Genomic DNA, 22,577 nt, shown 5'->3' on the forward strand with positions numbered 1-22,577 from the left:
TCCTGGTGACTGGTTCGTGACCGTGGACTTTTGGGACATGCATTTCCATGTCCCGATACGTCTTGGCCACAGAAAGTACCTCCGCTTCGCTAAAGGGAGCATGTGTGAATTATGTGTTCTGCCCTTCGGTCTGTCTCTGGCTCCCAGGACTTTCTCCAAGTGCATGGACGCAGTCTTGGCACCTCTGTGGCTGCAGGGGGTGAGGGTCCTCAATTACTTGGACGACTGGCTCATTTGTGGCCAGTCAAGGGAGCAAGCCGTGTCTCACGCGGCTCTAATGACGGAGAATCTTACCCGGCTGGGACTCACACTCAACCTGGAGCTCTCTGCAGCCGGCACAAGTGATGGTCTTCCTGGGTATCCGGCTGGATTCCTGCTCCAGGCTCACTCATTTTTGGCAGTGCAGTTCATAAAAGGGGTTAGGAGGCTACACCCTCCCCTTTAACCAATGGTTCCACCCTGACGTCTGGACTTGGTCCTAGAGGCTCTCACGAAGGCTCCCTTCAAATCTCTGCATTTAGTGGACCCTAAATTATTGTCCTTAAATACTACGTTTCTCTTGGCTGTCACGTCAGCAAAACGTGCCATTGGGTTACAGGCCCTCTTGATTGATGGTTCAATGTTTGCGCTTATCCAGTGGTGGTGATATGGTTACTTTACGCACTAACCCGGCTTTTCTGCCTAAGGTTGTTTCGCAGTTTCACCTGAACCAGTTGGTGGAATTAAAGGCGTTCCATCTACCCCCTTTCGCTTCTGAAGACGATCAGAGACTTAAAACACTCTGCCCAGTCAGGGAGTTGAGGTGTTACATAGATAGGTCTATCTTATGGACGACAAACTACCCACTTACTGGTATATTATGGGTCGCGTATTCAGGGTCAGGCACTTTACAAGCAGCGGTTGTCGCATTGGATAGTGGATACGCTCCGATTGGCTTATGAGCTGGCTAACCTACCCTCTCCAGGTAACGTTACAGCTCATTCGACTAGAGGGACTAGGACGTCTTGGGCAGTGTTTCATGGGGCATCCCTGCCAGATATATGTAACGCAGCATGGGCCACACCACATACCTTTATAAGGTTTTATCGTCTGAATGTGGCTACTTCAGCGGCGCCTTCTGTGGGGTCCAGAGTCCTTGAGGCAGCTTGCCTCCTTGCACAGAAGCCTGACAGTTAGGCTTGCACCAGGGCAAGGCTTGTGGCTGCTTTGGCTCACTGCAACAGCTTGGCTATACATTTCCCAACTCGTAATGGTTGACATTTCAAGATTGAAATGGAACTTTAGGTTACGAATTGTAACCCTGGTTCCCTGAAAAAGAAACGTCAACCATTAAATTTGCGAGATCACTAGCTCGCCTTCATTGCCATTTCGGATTCAAATGGCGAAGGTTTGTTCCCAGACTGCAACAGATATGTGGTCACAGCGAGCCTATCAGACAGCTTTTTTAATTTTCCAACTCATAATGGTTGACATTTCTTTTTCAGGGAACCAGGGTTGCAATTTGTAACCTAACTTTTCTTACAATTACACCTCTTGTTATTGTACAGTCTGACAGTGAAACTCTTGTTCCCATAAAGGCATTAGGAAAACAGTGACTTGATGAATTATCTGATATCACATGTAAACCAAACACAAGGCAGTTTGCAACAAGCTATGGGCTTTGTGAGCAGCACATATTCCAAAATAAACAGCGGTTCCTTATGTAAGCAGAAAAAAAGGCAAATGATTGGATGGGCATATATGTTTTGTCACTCTCAGCAGTTAGTCACCTCCCATGCTTGAGGCATGAGACATGCTTGTGGAGAGACTCACAATGCCATTGCTTCAGCAGCATATACAGGGTACTGTGAGGAACACTTGGCCAGCACTGCACATTACATTTGCACCTGCAAAAAGACAATAGGAACATAAAATCACTATGAACCAGGACTTCAAACTACCCAGCCCAATCTACACTGGAACTGAATGTGTTCATAATATTGTAATCATTTTTTAATATGAAATCCAATGTTTTCCCAACCACAGCACATCAGCTAAATGCTGCCCTTGTATTTCATATGAACATTGCTGCTTCCAGGTTCTTGATCAGATGTTGAAAAATGCATTGTTAATTGGAAATTATAAGCTGTGTAGAAAAAAAAAACGATGGAGGATTTTGCTCACCATTTGCTTCAGGAGCTGATGTGATTAATTTGAAAATGAACTGAATACAAAGAAATTGAAAGGGTATTATACTTGACATTTTCTACACATTTTGAGGGAAGGGAAATCAAATTTCTAATGTGAAGAAAACAGATCCCCAATGCAGTAACCTTAGCTGGCTTCATAGACCCCGATTAGAACTAATTTAACCTACTGTTGCCTAAGCACCTAGTTTTCACAGACCCTATATAGTATAAAAGTTGGACTACCTTCAGTGCTATTACGAGTCAGGCATACACATTTTAGACTCTGGCAGAAGAATCAGAAACGAGTGGGGATTGACATCTATTGCACTAATTATGTAGTATAAAATAAAGCATTAAACAGGCCTCCTGGTTTTACATCTTGAGGTCCATGATATGCAAAAACTACATCCTTTTGCCTGAAATTGATTCTTGTTCAGATTTTGCATTAAAATAAATATATACAGAAAAAAACAACATATGTTTGATATAATAACTTCATACAGTGCTTGACACTATCAAGTGATGTGTTGTTATTCTTTAACATTAAAACCATTCACAATGAAAAATACAACTGGGACCTGTCCGTCAATGTTGCTTGGCAGGGTTTACAATTAATTTTGTTTCCAGGCCTATCAGTCAAAGGTAATCTCCACCTCCTGGCACACCAGGAGCTGGTGAAGAACATCTGGAACATCTGCTTCTCCTCATCAGCCTCTTCCATGTAACAGTTTGATATATCTGGGGTTTTATTGTTTTTTTATTTGACAAGCAGCAGGATCATGCTTGTCATCTCATAGTTTTTGTTTTACATTTTAAAGTAGATACAATTACCAGTATAGCAGTTTTATTACAATATTTAGTTTTTTTTTTTTTTTAAACTTCAAGATACATAAAAAAAACACAACTGCAAAACGGGAGAAAAAAAAGCATGGTTTCCATCTAAATCTTCCACATTTCAGTATTGTCGTAGTTCACTCACTTTTGCTTTTGTTTAGTAGACTAGAAATGTAATATCAGCTTGAGCTCAATAACTATAGGCATTTTTATTGATGCACATGGCGTGGCACTGGTAAACAGCAGAAAATTGGGTGGAGGAAAGGGGGGCTGCCAGACGACTCAGTGAATATCCCTAGATGGAGGCACAGTTCTGCTTCATCCCACAGGAACACAAATATCTCTCCGTTCTGTTGTAAGCCTACAGGACTCTCAACATCATGCTACGTAGCTGTACTCATCTGATGAGCTCTGGCTTCTTTCAATATACTGTTTGTCGATCAGCACTTCAATGCACTTCTTAATCATGCTGATACTTGGGTTAAATCTGGCTTTTGATTGGTTAATGACCTGCGGACCGAAACAAATAGTTTGTGTTAATTTTTGCAACTCCAGCCGAGCGGTGCTGACATTAAAAAAAATAAAGTGAACCATAGAAACTGAAACAATATTTATAGTATGTATACTCCAACATAACCAGCTTTAAATGTGGCTTGATAATACAAATTACTTAACAAATATATCAGAGTAAATATTACACGTACTGTAGAAAATGGATCAAATTGCTGCATAACGAGTAGTTTAAGAGATTTTGGATAGGGATGTTGTGGATTTGATCCTGAATAAGGTTAACTGAAAGCAATGTTAGACAGACTGGACAATCAGCAGTAAATCATTCAAACAATGTAATTCTGTAATATACCTGGGTTTTCACTGTGGTGCATTGTTTATGAATAATCCTGTGTATGATGAGACTGATAGAAACAGAGTGCAATATTTATGCTTCCATTGCCTGTGTGGAAATGTATATTTGTGAAAACCAAATTATAATGCACTCAGTAACTCAAAAGCTTTTGAGCTAAATAAGTTCCTTAGTAAATTTAGATCTGTCTATTGTGTGCACTTAACAGCATTGCTCAGTTCTGAAGTAGAGAGGAGCCAAGCTTCTAGATATCTGTCACAAACAGAGATGGTTTCCATATTTATAATGTTTGCATAGATGCACAGCAGCTCATTAAAATGGTCCTATCCTCATAGCCATACCTAATGCCAGAGGTATAGGTATGAACTACTACTATATGTTGTTGATTTCAGAGTTTGAGGTTAAAGTGTAATTAGAACATAAGAAAACTTACAAACAAGAGGAGGCCATTTGGCCCATCTTGCTAATTTGGTTGTTAGTAGCTTATTGATCTCAGAATCTCATCAAGCAGCTTACTTTTTTACACTTTTCTTTATTAAATGTCATTTGCCATGTGTCTGCCCAGTTCTGAATGCTGTCTAGATCATTTTGAATGACCTTTGCTGATGCAACGGTGTTTGCCACTCCCCCTATTTTTGTGTCATCTGCATAAATTTGCTTACTATACCAGAATCTAAGTCATTAATGTAGATTAGGAAGAGCAGAGGACCTAATACTGATCTCTGTGGTACTCTACTGGTTACCTCGCTCCATTTTGAGGTTTCTCTTTCTGTTTTCTAGCTTTTTCTTGAATCCCTGCTGCATTCCGTTTAAGAATTAATCTTGTATGCAGGACTTTGTCAAAAGCTTTCTGGAAATCTAAATAAACCATGTCACGTGCTTTGCAATTATCCATTGTCAGTGTTGCATCCTCAAAAAAATCAAGCAGGTTAGTTATTTACCACTGTAGCTACTGTCTGCTTCTGAAACTGGAACTGGCAGATCACAGGATTCCTAATAAGATTTTTTTTCCAGATGATTCAACTTGATAATGGGCACAGGGACTTTTTTTGGATAGAATTATTGTCCCACTAACCGAGAACATCTTTGAGTGTTCTGGCATGTTTAAATATTGACATGTAAACCAAAAGTATGTATTCTGTGTGATTCTCAGAGATTTTCTGGATCGCTCCAAAACAATTTAATAGAGGAATGTCTGCCACTAAAAAACACTCCCTAACTTCAAAAGAAAAGGTGTTTAATTGAGAAATCCCTTTTAAAAGGTGCCCTGTGGACACTAGAATAATTTAGCAAGCAAAGGCAGAATATATTTTTCATGCAAATATTTCAACAAGGAAGACTTATTATTGCTAAAATGCTAATTACTCCTGGTAACTAAACAGTTTGGTTGTAACCCCAACCCCTCCCTGACTCATTCCTTGATTATTGCTTAGAAAAGACATACCTCCTGTATTAGTGCATTATGTCTCAGAACTTTGCGTGCTTTCATGATACGGACTATAGCAGCTTGTAAATACATCTTCCTATCCTCGTCCACGGCACTCCGAGTCTGCTCTACCTCCTAGATGAAAAAAAAACAGGCTTTGATATGATCCTGGACTCAGGTATTAAGAAAAAACTTTTTGCATCTTTAAGTAAATATCTCATTTAACAGGAATCCATTATCAATAAAAACTACAGAATGACCTACAAACTACAGTATGTTCAAGTTCATTAGTGTGTAACAGCATGCCATTTACAAATGCATATGCATTAATAATGAAGTTACTAATTCATTCTTTCATCATTCTTTCATCGATGGGTTATGCTGTTTTTGCATTTTAAAAGGCCACAAATATTTAGTACATGTTCATTTCCAAATGATAAATACATTGAAAACTGTGTTTATCTGGCCTGTTCTTTTTTAAAGCAAGGAATAATAACAACAATGATAATACTAACCTGTGGGGTGTCCTTCTGCATCGATGTTGTAATTTTAAACTTGGTTCGTTTACTGGTGAAAGTCATATTTAATGAAAATGTAGACTCTGCTTCTACCTCTTCCTGTAAAACAGGACACACACACAAATCCATTAAGATGCACACGTGATTCCTACATGCTTGGTTAGTACCAGATCACAGAATTTACAGATATGATGTATGCTATCTGCTCAAGTCTTTCTCCCATCGACCTATGTGGTTTTCATATAGACAGACATTCAGAACCTTTACATTCAGACCCTATAATACATAAATGACGCATAAAGCTGCCTTTGGTCTCACTTCTCTGGCTACTAAAACAATAATGACTGAAAAACGATGTTTCAAAATATGTACAATGTCCTTCTCAATCTTTTTTTTTTTAATGTAGATAGATTGATAAGACATATAAAACAAAGCAATGATATACTTAGCAAACAACAATATCACTTACATACACCCCCTGCCAAAATGATATCAACAGCATGTATAGAACAATAAACAGAAGTTAAATGAAAATTAGATAAGTGGTATTTAAGACCTAGATGTCATCAGGTAAGCAGTGGAGGAGTTAGTAACATAGTAAAGAATACTGAAATGCCTGATTTACAGTATGTGGAACAACCTCTGAAGATGCAGTGTGATAAATGTACACCTGCACTATATACCCCGTGGAGGATAACTGCCATACAAGAAGGAAACTGAAAAATTACAAAACAAAAAATGGTGGTAAAAACTCATACTGAATTAACCCAGGCAATTAATATAATCTCACTTATCTAACTTTATATGCAAAACCAATCTCAGATCGATCTGAGGGTTAGTCTGGACAATCTCATTGATCTGGGTTTGACTTTTCAAATGAAATTACAGTTACTGCATTATCAATAGTGTGGATTTAAAAAGGAAACTCCAGAATTTATGGGAACCGAAAAGTGATTCCTTCATCGGATACTTAGTATGATCATGACAACAAAACCATATTATAAAACTTAAACAGTAATTGGAGTCTTTGATTAAATATTCCCTCTGCCTCTTTTTTCAACATCTGTTTTACTTCCAAACAATAAAAGTAGTAACTAAGCTAAACAGTACTACTACAAAACAACAACATAAATGTGCAAACTATTGCTTAAAGGTCTCTGAATGCCATGCAGTCATCCTGTATTTGTGTAAAGGCTCCTAAAGTCTGAACAGAATGCAATGAAACATAAAATTACATTGTTATGTCTGTGCAGTAATCCAAAATAACAGTCAGGGCTCTCTTTAAAATCCCAAGCCAGACCAACAACTGAATTCCAATTACCTATAATGAGTCTGTGGCCATGACCTCTCTGTTAAAAACTGGCACATGAGGTAAAAACTTCAACTCTCACATCAAACTCCCTAAAATTGACGGCATTTAATTTCCAATTGGAGGGAATCGGAGATGCTTTCAAATGAAATGATTGTATGTCATTTACCTGTCAAATGGTAAAGAGAAATGCCCCACTTGGTGATCAAAAAATGCAGCCGATGCATTTGTATTGCGCAACAGTTACCCTTTACGTGTACTTTGTACTCCATTGAGGAATGACACCCACCTTTTCAGAATCGTGGTTAATCATTTTAACATCCAGCAAGGACTTGATGGTTTTTGTCAGTTCTTTCTCATTCATCTGCGTGCTGTCCTGGAGCTCCTTGTAACTAACTGTCTCGCTGTTATTGAAAGCCAGAAGTACTGCCATTTGGTAGGTAGTAACCATCGCAACGTAGGGCTTAGAGAGATAGTTCATTTTGACCTCACCTGATGGATCAATGAAATGTTCATGTTAAAGAAGAAAAAAAATAAAATTAAAAAAAACCGTATGCCACAGCAGCAGTGATTTTAGCTGTAAGGCTCAGCTGTATGCCAGAGCACAGAACTGAGGCTATTTTATTTGTTTAATTACCTGTACAAAGGTAGTGCAGCCATGTTAGCTTCCTCCCACTGAAGTGCTGGTTGTAAAATAATTCAAACTGCAAAGCAGATGGGACCTTCATTAGATTAATGTTATGTTAAATCCTACCACAGTCCCAACTGAATTATACCCCAGTTACCATTTCTATGGATTTGTCAAGATTAAAATTATAAGTTATTCAAGTTCATTTGAATAGCTTCTTGAAATGTCAAAGAATATTCTGTTTTAAGCTTAACACATATTAAGGTTGAAGTTAACTAGTATATAAAACTAGGTTTTAATATAGGCACAACAAAAACATCTAAAGGATTCACAGTTGATAGGGGTTCTGCATTTCCAAATAATGGAGGCACAAGTAGCTTTGGTGACTTGACGATAAAGTTATGCAGCAAGTCAGTAGATCCAACTCAAAGTTAAACTTGCTCTTTATCCTTTTCTCTACCCATCAGACCAAAGGAGAGTCAGGTCGCCCCTAACTCTTAAAGAACAGCCTCGTAACCTACCATTTGTACACTCTTTTCCAGCTCCTGAGGAATGGCAAATGTGGAGGATGGAACATGCGTTAAAGGCCACGCCCCTGCCTGAAATCATACAGAAGGGAACAAGTTCAGGCTCCATTACTGTTGTGTGTAACGCCAACACATCTGCAACAAGAAGTGTATGTGGGAGGTACTCTAATAGCTAGAGGTTAAAGTAAATTGGTATGTTTTCTTGAACCGCAGAATCAAACATTAATCAAACTTAAGTACAATTATATTAGCTAATTATTAAAATAGTGGCTTTTCAGTTTATCAATCACTTTACTTTTTCAAAACAGCCAACTTCCTAACGTTTTGGTATGTTTAACATAATTTTGTCAAGGGAAAGTGTGTTTAAAAAACAAACAGTGAAGGTAGTTGTAGGCTTTTATAAAACAGAATGTTTGAATGCTGCACGCTGATTGGCTGTTGAGGATTTTTTTTTACTGTGCAGTTAAATAGAACTTATTTTTGCTGAAGCACAGTTCGATTAATAAAATTAATACACAACATATTACACTTGCAATAAATACACACATTGCTGTGAGAGGTCTTTTAAAGTTTTAAAAATTAGAGACATTCCTTTCATCACATTTGATCTTTTCAGATGCATGACAGTAGACAAGTGGCTAGAATTACAAGAAGCAAAACCTCCGTTGGGGGAAAAGAAAAAAAAAAAAGCAAGAGACACAAAAATCTAACAAGTCAACAACTTAAGGAAATCGAAGAAAACAAAAATGCTTGGGAAGCTGGTGTTTTTATTGATTGGGTGAAATATAAAGAAATGGTAATCGACTTAAAACCGTTTGTCTTGAAAATGTAAACGGTCTGTTACAAGAATTCTATGCTTCAGTGCGTAAGTAATTCGGCTGGTCAAGAGTACTCAATTTCTTCTAGCTTTGTTATGTTAACTTTTGTGCTTGTCTCAATCGCTCCATAAAAAGCACAATGTTAGCCTTGTTAGTGACCAAGCATTTAAAAATGCCAATAATGTATTTTTGTATTGGCTTCTCCAGGTCAGTGGCAGTAATGCGTGGATAGTGAATTTTGTCTTTGCCTCCTTTTCTGTATCTTTTCATTATCAACAAAAATACATGATTGACATTTTTAAATGCTTCATCACTAACAAGGTGAGTTATGTCAGCTCTATTTACGGAGCGACTGAGACCAGCATGGAGGCGTCATTCACTTTGATTAACAATAAACGTTGAAAACCTAATATTTACGACAAATAGAACCTTGTTGAGGGACTATTTTTTCTCCAAAGTGGAAGGATATATAATAAAATTGTTCATTTAATAAAAAAAATAAAATAAAAACTTTTTATCCTGTTTTATAAGCGGGATAACACACTCCAGGGCTTGTGCATTGTGTTGCATTAACATACAGCTGTGTTGGTTGAAGGCACTCGGTTTTGCTTCGTTCTGCCAACCCAACTACAGCCGTATGTTAATGCAACACAACGCATGCCCTGTCATGTGTTATCCCTTACTTGATGCAATGGTAACTGTACTCGCTTATTTATATTGAAATCTATTAATGTGATGTAATTTACTACATAGCTAATGATGTAACAATCTACTATTCCTTTTTACTGAAACGTTCAGGGAACATGGTATTGAGTTTATCTAGTCATTGTTTTTCCTTTATTGTTTTGTACTGTTTATTATCTGATTTTATTTCTTCTAAAACTACAAATTGTAAGTCATTCACATAATGTTAATTTTTTGTGTACGTGTAGTAATGGCTGTCTGCATGAGGTATTAATTATGTTATTAATTATACGTTTTACATTATGTGTATGTGTGTGTCTTTTATAGTTAAGTTGTTTTTAATCATTATGCTTAAATTGTGTGTGGATTTTCTTTTATAGTCGTTTTAATGCAGTATTGTCCAAGTTTAGAATTCTCTCATTACACATGGCTGACCCTGAGACTGGGGGAAGGTGCATTAAAAGACAAAATGGACACACCATGCCACATTACACGTGGCTGACCCTGAGATGGGAGGCGGTATTTTAAAAGACAAGATGGATGCGCCCTGCTGCATGTAGCATGTGGTGGACCATAAGGTCAGAGAGCACCACCCCCTTTCCCACAGAGGAAGTATGTGGTAGACTCGCCGTGTGTGATGGGATAACGACTACCTCGATTACTGGACAGAAACCAGTCGGGTTGAGGGGAGTCAACAATTACTTACAAAGGTATAAATATCACACATTGTAAAGTTCATCTCTTTCGAATGGACTCCATGGATATCCGTGCTTTCTGATACAAACATATCATGCACTTAGCTGTACTGAGGCCTTGTCCAAAGTCAGTTTGGAACTCGTGCTTATATGATTGTATTGGAGGTATACCTTTCTTGCATATAAAGTGTTTTTGAATCAAAAACCATTTGCCAGCTTAATTTTTTCACTACATATGTACGTAATAACATAATATAATACATACATACATATATACATACAAATTAATTTGAGCAATGCCATTTTTGGTCCATTAAGCACTTTCAACTTCACTTCATGACCTTTACAATGGTCGTATTACAGCAGCAGTAATGCTTACTGAGTTTACAAAGTTCGCTGAGCTGACAGATTGCATTCAACATGAGATTTACCTGCAGTACGTAGATCTGAAAACTTATTCCAAGGTCAACGACAGTTTCCTGGGTTTTAATGAAGTTGTTAAATTTGTTGTTCAGGTCAGCACTAACGCTCATGTCTGTGTACATGCGATGGAGCTTGCTGGTAAACTCGTACCCACAAGCTTGCTGTACAAGGGAAGAGATACATGGTTATTTCAGTTATTTACCTTGTGTTGTTGACATAAGCTAAGGCAACTGACATATTGGGACAGTAATGGGGGCTAGTGTACTGTATATTAGGTCATATGGTCGATTTGAGATGAATCAATCACACATGTTAGCTTTAAAACTATTACAATTTTGTTCACCAAAAAAAAAAAAAAAAATCATCCCCGGTAGTATAAATCTAAGGGGTATGACAGACAGATTGAATGGAAATGTGAAAAAGATGGTATCACAGATATATCCTAATGTTAAAAAACAATGTGGCACTGGAACAGTTCATATTCACTTATCACCACCTGTAAAAAGGTTAATTCAGAGGATCATAGAATACAACTACAAAGACACTATGTCAAAGTGGTATTTAACTGGACAAAAATGATAATAGAAATAAAAAAATACAACTCTGTACCTAACATTAAAACTATAATCAAAGTGTGCTGCCTCTGTGATATTTGGTCAGAGGTTAATTTCATGGTCAGCAGCACATTCATAATATTTACAGGATTTATATAACCTTGTAAGTATCAAGACACAACCTCCACTTGGTTCAGAAGGTTTTGATACTGTGGAGAAGGCAGTGTTGCAAAAAAAACAAAACAAAAATGTTGTCAAGAATATTTTTTTCTTGTACGACACCCCAGATCAAATCTGGCCTACAGAATCCCAGAATACACCTGTGTGCCAAGTATGAATCCAATATGAATCATTAGCTCTGTATCATCTAGAAAGCAAAAGGTCATATGACCCCAATATGAATTATTACCTCTGTATCATCTAGAAAGCAAAAAGTCATATGACCCCAATATGAATCATTAGCTCTATATCATCTAGAAAGCAAAAAGTCATATGACACCAATATGAATCATTAGCTCTGTATCATCTAGAAAGCAAAAGGTCATATGACCCCAATATGAATTATTACCTCTGTATCATCTAGAAAGCAAAAAGTCATATGACACCAATATGGCAGGCATACAAAAAAGAAAGCAGCACTTTCAGGCATTCAACTGTAAAAAGTATACAAGAATCCTACCGGACTGTGTCATTGTTAAACTGTCCAACTACAGTCCCAACACATAATGCCATTCATAAGTTATTTATGACCTGTTTTTTTCAGAATAAGCAGTTGAATGAGTTCTATTTGAAAATAATAACGCTAGGAAGCAGTGATTTTGGGGGTTATAGTATGCCGGAATAATGGACTTGATCAAGGCTTGATCATTTCATCAGATTCTGAGATGGTGACCCTGGAGCCATCTGCTGTTTTTCGCTAGGAATGGCTGTATATTTACTTTAAATAATTATTATGTTCCATAAAAAGGAAAACACTTTAAGGAAAACATATCTATGCCAATTCCTACATAAACCTGAAATGAGCAACAGCAATGTCAAAATAATTTCCTAGTTCTTATAATAAAAACAAGAGCTTTACCTTTAGTTTGTTGATCATGGCTTCTTCTGAATCCATAGACAACGACAGGCCATGTATTAATCTCTTTGCTAGCATTCTTGCATAAAACTGAAAAGAAACAATGCTTGAAATTTTAGTAAAATGTTGATAAAGCCTTCTTGGCTGACATTTTCTTTTTAGTATTTCTGGTGTTTTTGGCATCTGTTGCATTATGATGATATTTTTTCTATTGAATGTTTACATCTTTATGTCTACTTACAATAAATACATTTAGAAGAATTATCTTTTGATTGTGCTGCTACCATCTAGACCAACTGCAGACTGGTACAACAGAGCATTCCCCCAAAACCTATTACCTTCTGAAACACATCTTTATCATCTATGTATTTAAATACAGTGATGAAGCTCGTCAGCTTGTCCTCCACCTCATTCTCTGTCATTCCCTTTGCAGACTTCTTTAGCAGATTGTCACAGTACTTTGCAAGCTAAAAAAGGAAAGCAAACACATAATTAAAAGCCCTTATCTGCTTTTTAATTAAATGCAACAGATCACCACAGCATGCCTTATTTCCATCTGCCTCTTGGATCAATTCAATCTCAACTGGAACAACTCGATCCGAGGTCATAGTTGGACTGCCACTGTTTGTCAGGAAATAATTAAATCCTGGACAATTACACCAAATCACAAAAATGCACTGTGAGCCGATTGTTATACACCGTGTTTGGTATATGGATGCTTGATATTCTGCTGCCGAAGGAAACAAACAGGATCCATTTCAACTGGCTTGCAACAAAATCCAAGTGTCCGATGGGAGAAATACATTCTTTAGAGAAAATATCTAATACTTATACTGAAGTCCTGTTGTATAATCCTTCTTCAGAAATTCTCTAAAGAATACACTCACCAGCTCAGGGGCCTTGCAAATGGACTTTGGCTCTCTGTAGTTTACAACTGAAGTCAAAGCCTAAAAAAAAGGAAACGAAATAGACTAAGTCTAGTATTATTTAGAGACATGGATACAAAAAAAAAAAAATAGATGTGGCTGACAACTTATTACTGCAAATACTTCTAAAAAGTATTTTTAAAACTAGGTGCTGGTGACTGAATGGTACTGAGCAAAACTAAGCGAGAAAAAAAATAATCCCACTAATTTAGCATCTGATCTAAACTGTCTATTGGTGTGAGACGATTAACACATGACAGCATCTAGTTTTTCACTTTTTTTTTCTTGAAAACAGATACTGTAGTTCTAGACTGTATAATGCTTGTGTGCATGTCCATTGTAGTATAATCAATATGTGCACAAATAGCATCAAATACCACAAGAATTGGATGTCACATCAGTTTTCTTTGTAACTGTATATCAATTACATACAGCTGGATGATCTCCCATCCAGTTGTTGCATTACAGAAGGTGTTTTCAACCTTTGGTTGACACTGTACCGCTTCTGTCGGGAGGTTTCAGCTCAAGTACCTCTTTACAATTTCCGCTCACTGAATGGTACCACAGTTGCAATAAAAGGCAGAATAATCTGGTTAACACATTTCTTTTTTCCTCCGTTTATTTAATATATATTTAATATAAGTCTGGGACTGACAAATTGCTGAGACAGAAAACCAGTAGGCTTAAAACTTAATTACATGTAAAGTCATTATAAATAATACAAAATAGTCTGCACTGTAAATGTTTATGACGTTACTATTTACTTCCCACAAGCATAATTATTTTATTTTACTTTCATTTTATTTGTGCATTTCTGAGTCATCCTGCGTAACCCCTATGACCCATAGAAGTACCCACAGGGGTACGCGTACCCCCGGTTGAAAACTCCTGCATTACAGCATTGTTTCGGTGATTCCCCATTGTATCTTCAGTGCCATCTAGTGACTGTTTAGCTTCAGTACATGTTTTAACAAAGCAAGCCAGTAACACAAACACAGATATAAATCTCACTGCAGATATCAAGCCATGAAATACTAAGTCTCTTTGGCCTACAGCCACAGACTGCAGAATAACAATTTATTATGCATAGTTACATCAGTATCAGAGTTGTGGTCTGTGTACCATTAATAGTTTACTGAGTATAAATCTCTCCCAAAGGGATCATCAAGTAGGGAGGAAAAAGAGGATTGTTGCCAATTAGCTATAATGTATCAAATCTAAAATGATTCCAACAGCTACAATGCAAAGTCTCTACAGCAAAGAAATACATTTACCTTATCAAGTGCGCTCATAAAGTGCTGGTCGCCATTCAGGACAGTGTTGATGAGCTGAACAAATTTACTATGAACCTCTAACACAGACTCCACAAAATGTGTTGGCATCTAGGACGACAAATAGAAATGCTTTAATACATCATAATGCAAGGTCTATATGAACATGACTTGAGAAACGAAAGCATTACAAATACAGGGATGGAAATAAGACGACTCCCATTGCATAGCAGTTTGATCCATTCCTGGTTTTAATAAGACACACTGTGGCTAATCAAGCTCATAGTAAAACCTGGAATGGGTGGAACTGCTATGCAATAGGAGTCTTATTTCCATTCCTGCAAATATAGATATACATATATAGATGTAAAAGTATTAGAAGGACAAATGTTAAGAATACTACACTTGCGGAGCGTTGTGCTGAGCTCATTTGTTTGCCACAGCTACAGATTTTGCTAGCAAGCACCCTGACAGAGGCACAACTCCAAGATCAACGGAAACCAGATTAACGGAACGATTCCTTCAGACTGGAAGCACATCGATCGCAAGAGAAGCCGCCAACACTGATAAAGGAGCAACTATCATTCTGGGAACTGCAATTGTGCACCCAAGGCGGTGAACAAGAAAAATAAAACAGGAGGCTGTTGTCTGCATCTTCTCAGATGAGGGCCATTTTTCACCTGAACGGAACCATGATCCCCCAGGACATGCGTAATTGGGCTTAGGAAAACCTTCACATGACAATGGTACATGAGCAATTTGATCCCAGTCATGGTCCATATTGGAACTACCTGTCTTCTAAACCATGTTAGAACAACACATGGGCGGGGTGGCTACCTCCTTCATAAGTGAGTCGCATAATTCTGACTGCAGTGAAGTGCAATCCATCATTCACGTCACCAATCACTGCCCAATACACGTTTTTGCAGAAAGTACAAATAGAATCCATCTGGCAACCCCAGCTCCTGCGCTTCACTCCATACATGTCCGATGGACGATGGATAGGATGGTCCCTTTCCATGGTCACCACGGTTGGCACACCTTACTTACTGTGACCGGGTAGTGTCAACAGTGAGACTCAGAGACCAGAAAGCTGCAGTTCCCGCAATTTGTATTCACAATTCTAAAAACAAACAAAATGAACACACCCAGTACCGCACCATCACAATTCTAAACTAACACCCGTGATCATCCTCTTTATACATTTTCAGGTGTTTTTGCTGGGAGGAATTTAACCCCCTCCCTGCCACCCAATATTCCCCACAGACCTGTGCACCGGCAGGACTTTCACCCTTCCACATACTTTCCTCATGTGCACAACACCCATGGCCGCCATCGGCCACCCTCCCCCCCTAAAACACCAAGGGGCTCTCCGGCAAGGGGCAGTGGTCGGCTTTCCTGCCGCTCCATTTTCTTTTTTCAAATCTTTTTTTCCCCCAAAATAAACCTGCAGTTCGGTCCAGGGCCGCTATCCCGCTACTGACACCAGACGTGACCGGGTAGTGTCGGCAATAAGACTCACAGAATACTGCAGTTCACGCGCTTTTTATTCACAATTACAAAAACAAACAAAACTAGCGCATAGTACCGCACCGTACCTTCACCATCACAATTCTAACACCCATGATCACCTTAGCATATCTCAGTTGTCTCAAAGGCAATGGGATATTTAAACTGCATTATTTTAATATACAATTACAGCCAGGTAGAAAACAGAAAAGATGTGCTGTGTGGTTGTGAAACTTGCTCTTCGTCCCCAGCTCTAACCATTAGGGCCAAGCTTCTACTATTCTACAGCAGGCAGCTGCAGCCTCCCAGGCAGTACTCACATTTTCCTGAGACAGGTTGCTGGTTGCTCTTAGGCCCTCATCATGGATATGGTTCTGTAGCTCTTGAATCATGTGAGGTAACCCACTGGAGACAGCCCGCAGTAGCGTGTACATGTTGGCCATGTCTGTAAGAAAATGAGGTAGGAACAGAAATAGAAGAGTAGAAATAGCGATGTATCAGTAAGAGAGAGCAACTGTAGAGGGTTAATGATAAATTACTAGAGCAGAGTTCTTAACCTCCACTTTGTAAAGATTACAACTGGAGGGAATACTGTTTCGCTTCTGTAATTGCCTGACTTCATAAAATAGTAAGCCCTGAAACAGCAAATCCCAGCACACCACTACAATTGAAACAAGCCTAAATAAAAGCATGAATAGTTAATTTTGGTTGAGGACAAAACAGTACATTATTGAATAGCTTCACCCTTTGGAAAATGCTACAATAAAGAAGTTATCCTATTGAAAAGGCTGCTGTAATTACATAGCATTTTAGATCTGCCAGAAACAATGACTGCTGGGCTCTCTGTGCAGCCAAAAGTCAGTTTTTCTACCTGGAGATCAACAGCTGTTGGTAAGTGTATTTTGTTAAAGATTGTATAACCCTGCCAGAAGGTACTACTGTGCATACAGGTGTTCAGCACAGCATGTTGACAGGATTTATGAAACAAATATGAAGTTAGGGAGAGTTATCAAATCAGTCACCGGTGGGATCAAATAAAGTTGTAAATGTAAAAATCACCCATACCGTCTCTCTTTTCCTGTCGGATGATATCTTGACATTCCCCGTGTAGGAACTGCAAGTGGTCTGCCACCATTCTCTGCTGGCATTCGTGAATCACTTTGGCATACGAGCTGGGGTGTAGGTATTTCCGACATCTAACCTCTTCGTCTTTTAACCTGGCTAAAACCTTAAACGTAATATTTCAACTATCAAATAAATGTCTGCCAAAAAGTAACCTGGTGTATCTACATCTTTTCAATAAGCCATATCACTTACTTTCTTTATTCAGGTAAAATATACAAGGGTAAACAGCAACTACTATCACTGAAAAGTCCATTGCTGGTGCCATAATCAATCACCACCTTCTTATACCAGCAGACATTTCAAGACTGCAGTCTACAGTTGGTCTGGTGATGCCACAATCTCACTTAACGTAAAGGTTTTAGAACTAAAGTTTCCAAGCCAAGATAGTTCTGCAGAAATACACATTCCTGATACACATTTCCTGTTACTCAGAATGGTTCAACTTAGTGCAGTAAATACCAACCAGATATAGTAAAGTTGAAACCAGGTGTTTTTAATGCAGGTCATGTAGGAAGGAAAGTCAAGCCCTTGGTTTAAGTACAAAATCACACTGCACAAACCAAGACTGTAGTTATTTTAGTTAAACCTTGGCAAGAAAATAACACTGCTTCTTGAGTGTCTCCTACAAAGATTCTTAATTCTCAGTATCTATCTGGGTATTTGGAGCTACACATAAGTCAAGTGCATGCTTCCCTACCTTTTCCATATATTGCGAGCAGTTTGACTCTTGCAGTAAATTGGATGCTTCCTGTTTGTAATACTCTCCTGTTTCAGCCAGAAAAGGGCCTTCAAATATTTCCTGATAAAACTAAACCATGGGAAAGAAGGAAAGGTTATGCTGCAGTGCATGACAAAACAACGATTACTGTCACCATGATGAAAAACAATATTTAAATCGACAACATGGAAGCACCACAAAATGTTATCAAACACTATGGAGATACTGTTCCGGGGTATATTCAGCTAGTCTAAGCTTCGGAGGGTCTGTATACTACTGCATGAGAGTACGCAGCTTCTGAGTTCACTGTCTTATTTTTCTTTTATGTCTCAATTTCTTTTTAGGATGTTTGCAATCATTCTGAGGTTTTTTTTTTATTGGGCTTACTCAAGTACTGTTTTATTTGTATGGTGTTAAAGTGCTTTCACCGGAGTTCAGGAGCTGCTATTCACTTCTAATTGCCTGCCATAGATATATGTAACATCAGGTTACATCAGACTTTCTAGTTTCTTTGCATCAGTAAGAGTCCGTGTCATGTAGTGATCAGCTACTTTGGATCCAGCTTCCTTTTGTTTTACTGGCAATGTATAGCTGTGCATGAGATGGTGCTTCCCTTTACTAATACATATATATATAATATAGTTTTATATATACAGTATATATATATATATATATATATATATATATATATATATATATATATATATATATATATATATATATATATATATATATATATATATATATATAACTGCACTTTAGCTGATCTAGCATACATTCCACATTTCTATGGCAGGCTGGTAGAACTGAAAAGCACCTTAACTTGCTGGGATTTTTACAAATTATTATTATTATTTTTTTTTTTTACAAACAAAAAATATTAAAATGGGCTTGCATGGACTGTTAGATATCTTGGTTTTCACAACTAATCACATAAAATCTGCAGGTGTACAAGTTTCAGGATGGTGGAATCATGATAGGGCCCCCCAGTATTAATTCATTAGCATCCTCTTACCTTAAGGGGAAACTTTTTCTTGTACTGTTCAACATGAACAAAGGAGTTGATAACCCCATGGATTACTTTTTGATTTGGGTCCTCACCACACCGGTCACTATAGAATATAAAAGTACATATTAAACGGCTGGAAAACTCCACAGCTGACTGGCTACAAATATGTCTGCAATTCCTTCCCTTTCCGTGAAACGTACACATTGCTGTGTGAAATATGTAGTTTCCTGTGAAAATTCCCATTTCTGAAAGAATAGTGTAAATATATATTTTTTTATAACTTAAAAATAAATACAGCAAACCTTTGCCTTATTGACACACTACCTGTTGCACTGCATTTAGGAACCTGGCAGCCGGTTCAGTTTACTTCTGGTAAATGATTGAACACTCACTGCACAGAGCAGCACAATTTCTTTAAAATGTCTTCAACGAAAGACACCAGCTGCATCAAAGAATGGGAATATATCTGCTAAAGATCACTCTGTCCAGTACATTTCTGTATGTTTTTATTTTGTTTGATAATTAACTGATGGTGAAAATAGAATGTCTAATGTCTAAACACTAAATATTCTATAATTTAGCATTTACTGTTTTTCAGGTAAGAATTTCAATATTTAGGAACATTTGTTGTATAATAGCTCTAGAGAAAATGATACATTTTGAATGTGACAACATAATTGTTTTTCTGCTTTAATAAATATTAATGTTTAATTCACTTCACAGTGAAACACTTTGGGGGAATGAAAATATTCCAGCAAAACTCACTTTTTGATTTCTTTTAGTAGCATTCGGATCAGAATGGTCTGCAGAGGCTCAATCATCAGTTTCCTCCACATGTCAAGCGCTAGCTGAAATGCAACAGTACAGTTTGAAAGTCTGACTGTGTTGTGTGGTGGGCACTATTATTCATTTAGAATAGTAAAAGGGTAAAGGGTAAATACAAAAAGGGTATACAAGTAGCATATACACACACACACACACACACATATTATATATATGCCAACTACATAGATACAATATTGCCAGTACTATTAAAGTAGGTCAAAGTGCACTACATCAGAGATGCCAACTTATGAAAGTAGAAAATAGTAGCATCGTAGCAGAAATATAGTAGCATATAGTAGCAGAAATATTTTTTTTAAGGCCAGTGGCTGCTAGCCCCTAGAAATTAAAAGGTTATTAGGCTCTGGCAAGCCAATGACTTCATTTGTTGCTGTTCAATCTATAATTTTGATAATTGTAAACACACGACATTTAGAAATTAAAATAAAAAACAAAACAATAAAAATACTTCAACACTTAATCTTTGATTTTTTTTTAAATTATTATTTGGAATTCTAGTTATTCTGGATTTAAATATTAGTAATGAAGGTGTTTCGAATCTCGTAAGTGCTGTCAAACCTGGACTGAAATATTCAAAACTTTATCAAAATAACAACACCTGAAGAAAGATTTAACAATGTTTTTTATTTACATTTTTACTACTCTGCAACACAAAATGCTGTCTAGTATCCAATACTTAATTATTTAAAGCGGGTTAAACCTCAAAATCCATTTGCACAAACAGACAGTAATGGGGAGTGTCAGATTGTGCTTATTGCTGGTGTTTCTTTGTACCTATGTGAGTGATACAGTCATGATGCCCACCATGTTTCACAGAGAAGTCTGTCTGGCAGTATTCACAGCATACGTGAGATTGAGACACTTGACTTCTTTTAATGAATAACCATTCTGTGGTAAATCCCTCTTGATATTTCTGACAAGCTAATGATCGATCTTTTAGATGGAGCAGAGTGACATTTTTTGTTTGACTTATAATTTTGTAATTTATATTCTAATAACTGATAAGTAATGCTGGGATTTTGTCACAGAAATGTGTTCAAAATCACGGAAAAAGGGGGAAATGGTGTGTGAAGTTTTTTTCATTTTTTTTTTTAAATACAATATACAGTACCTACATAAACATAAAATGAGTCTGTCTATAGAAGTAGGAAAAAGGGAAAATGAATCTAAATATTTATTTATTATGTTTTTCACAACATCAGGTTCAAGTTTTAATCCTGTAAATTGGTAAACTCCACAGCATACACAACTATAAACAAAAATGTTCGTTTTACATAACAATTGGTGGGGTTTCTACAGGACAGCAAACAAAAACTGTAGGTTTAACATGCCTTTAAAAATAACATTTGAAGTTGTGTGCATCTGTTGCTTCTGCTGTGCTACACTTTGCAGTTATTTTACGTTTTGGTTTGTTTGTTTACATATTATTCTGATGCAGCATGCTGTACGTGTTTGATGCCTTTCTGGAGGGCCGGTCATTCCAAAGTACATTTTTGTATGCAGAAAACGATTACAGCAAGCGTTGGGAATCTCATTTCCATGTTTTTCCAGAACTGGTAAACGTTGCATTTCATTTCACTGACAACTTCGTAGTAAGCACGGTATTCACGCTGTGCTACACAGTTGTCTTCAAACACTTCTTTCTCAGCTATGCTGAGATACTTCTCTTGATTTAGGTCAAAGACCCGACAGGCATTGAAAAATGATAGCAAGGCGACATTTGCAGCTGTTTCTGATGGACCCCTAAACTGGTTACTAAGCAACCCAGTTCAGAGCTTTTAGTATGTCAGTTAAAATGCCACAATAAAAACTGTCAATGAAATACAGTATTATTTTATAACCATTAATTCATTAAAAAATATTACAACAGGAAAACACACACATGGTATTGAAATAATATTTCATAAACATTCAGGAAGTATCCATCATTTATTTATGTATGTATGCATTTATTTATTTAATATAAATCGTAGTATTATACCCCTTCAACGTAGCCGCGTAGCAGAACCTCCAAAATAGTAGCTGCTACAACCAAATCGTAGCAGTTGGCATCTCTGCTACATCTACAGCACGCATAATGGACATGTACAGTACTGTCAGAATCAGGAAGAAAAGTCTACTAGCTAGAGTGTGGAGAATAAACAAAAACCATAGAAACTACAGTTGTTCATACATCCTCTTGGAATTTATATCCACATCTTAATAAATGAATATGTTACAAAGCAGACATATACAATATTACTGTAGTAAAACGAGTATGGGAGATGCTGTCAAGTGCATGCCTTTAAAATGGCAGTTAGAGGGGTTCTTGACCTGGTTTCTCTTACCTCTCCTATTTCCATTAGTGGTTCATTCATGTCCACCCCACCATAGCCATACTGCAGGTCAGCTTCAGTCAGTTTGTTCTTCTTGATGAACTGTGTGTTGAGGTACCTGCAGGGCAGAGCAGCAATATCAAGCATAAAATCTCTCAAAAACCAACTCAAAAAGTGTAATAGATTTAATCCATTTATAGCTTTTAAGCACTCTATAGTGGTAAATTTAGAAATACTAAAAGAAATAACTAAATTCAAGCATACTGACTAAAAATCATTCTCAGTGTCTTAATTATAATAGGTTTATGGTGTTCCAACTTTGCTTAACTTAGTTAGCATT

General features: G+C 37.3%; 1 protein-coding gene across 4 annotated transcripts in view; it reads right to left on the reverse strand.

Annotated features, from left to right (window-relative positions):
* Window positions 1–2,896: 2,896 nt before the first annotated feature.
* LOC117400445 (cullin-2) overlaps window positions 2,897–22,577 on the reverse strand; it is a 28,974-nt gene continuing 9,293 nt past the window's right edge. For all 4 annotated transcript variants that reach the window (XM_059023280.1, XM_059023278.1, XM_059023279.1 and 1 more), the window contains 17 exons: window positions 22,250–22,355; window positions 19,845–19,927; window positions 19,086–19,182; window positions 18,050–18,160; window positions 17,293–17,455; window positions 16,548–16,672; window positions 14,722–14,829; window positions 13,409–13,468; window positions 12,860–12,988; window positions 12,525–12,611; window positions 10,901–11,053; window positions 8,267–8,344; window positions 7,755–7,821; window positions 7,407–7,609; window positions 5,806–5,907; window positions 5,309–5,425; window positions 2,897–3,512 (listed from right to left, as the gene is read on the reverse strand). In XM_059023280.1, the coding sequence (XP_058879263.1) occupies window positions 3,381–3,512; window positions 5,309–5,425; window positions 5,806–5,907; window positions 7,407–7,609; window positions 7,755–7,821; window positions 8,267–8,344; window positions 10,901–11,053; window positions 12,525–12,611; window positions 12,860–12,988; window positions 13,409–13,468; window positions 14,722–14,829; window positions 16,548–16,672; window positions 17,293–17,455; window positions 18,050–18,160; window positions 19,086–19,182; window positions 19,845–19,927; window positions 22,250–22,355 (1,921 nt within the window). In that variant the 3' untranslated portion in view covers window positions 2,897–3,380. The remainder of the gene's footprint in view (window positions 3,513–5,308; window positions 5,426–5,805; window positions 5,908–7,406; window positions 7,610–7,754; window positions 7,822–8,266; window positions 8,345–10,900; window positions 11,054–12,524; window positions 12,612–12,859; window positions 12,989–13,408; window positions 13,469–14,721; window positions 14,830–16,547; window positions 16,673–17,292; window positions 17,456–18,049; window positions 18,161–19,085; window positions 19,183–19,844; window positions 19,928–22,249; window positions 22,356–22,577) is intronic.

This window comes from Acipenser ruthenus, chromosome 4 (genome assembly GCF_902713425.1).
Source record: "Acipenser ruthenus chromosome 4, fAciRut3.2 maternal haplotype, whole genome shotgun sequence".
NCBI lineage: Eukaryota > Metazoa > Chordata > Actinopteri > Acipenseriformes > Acipenseridae > Acipenser > Acipenser ruthenus.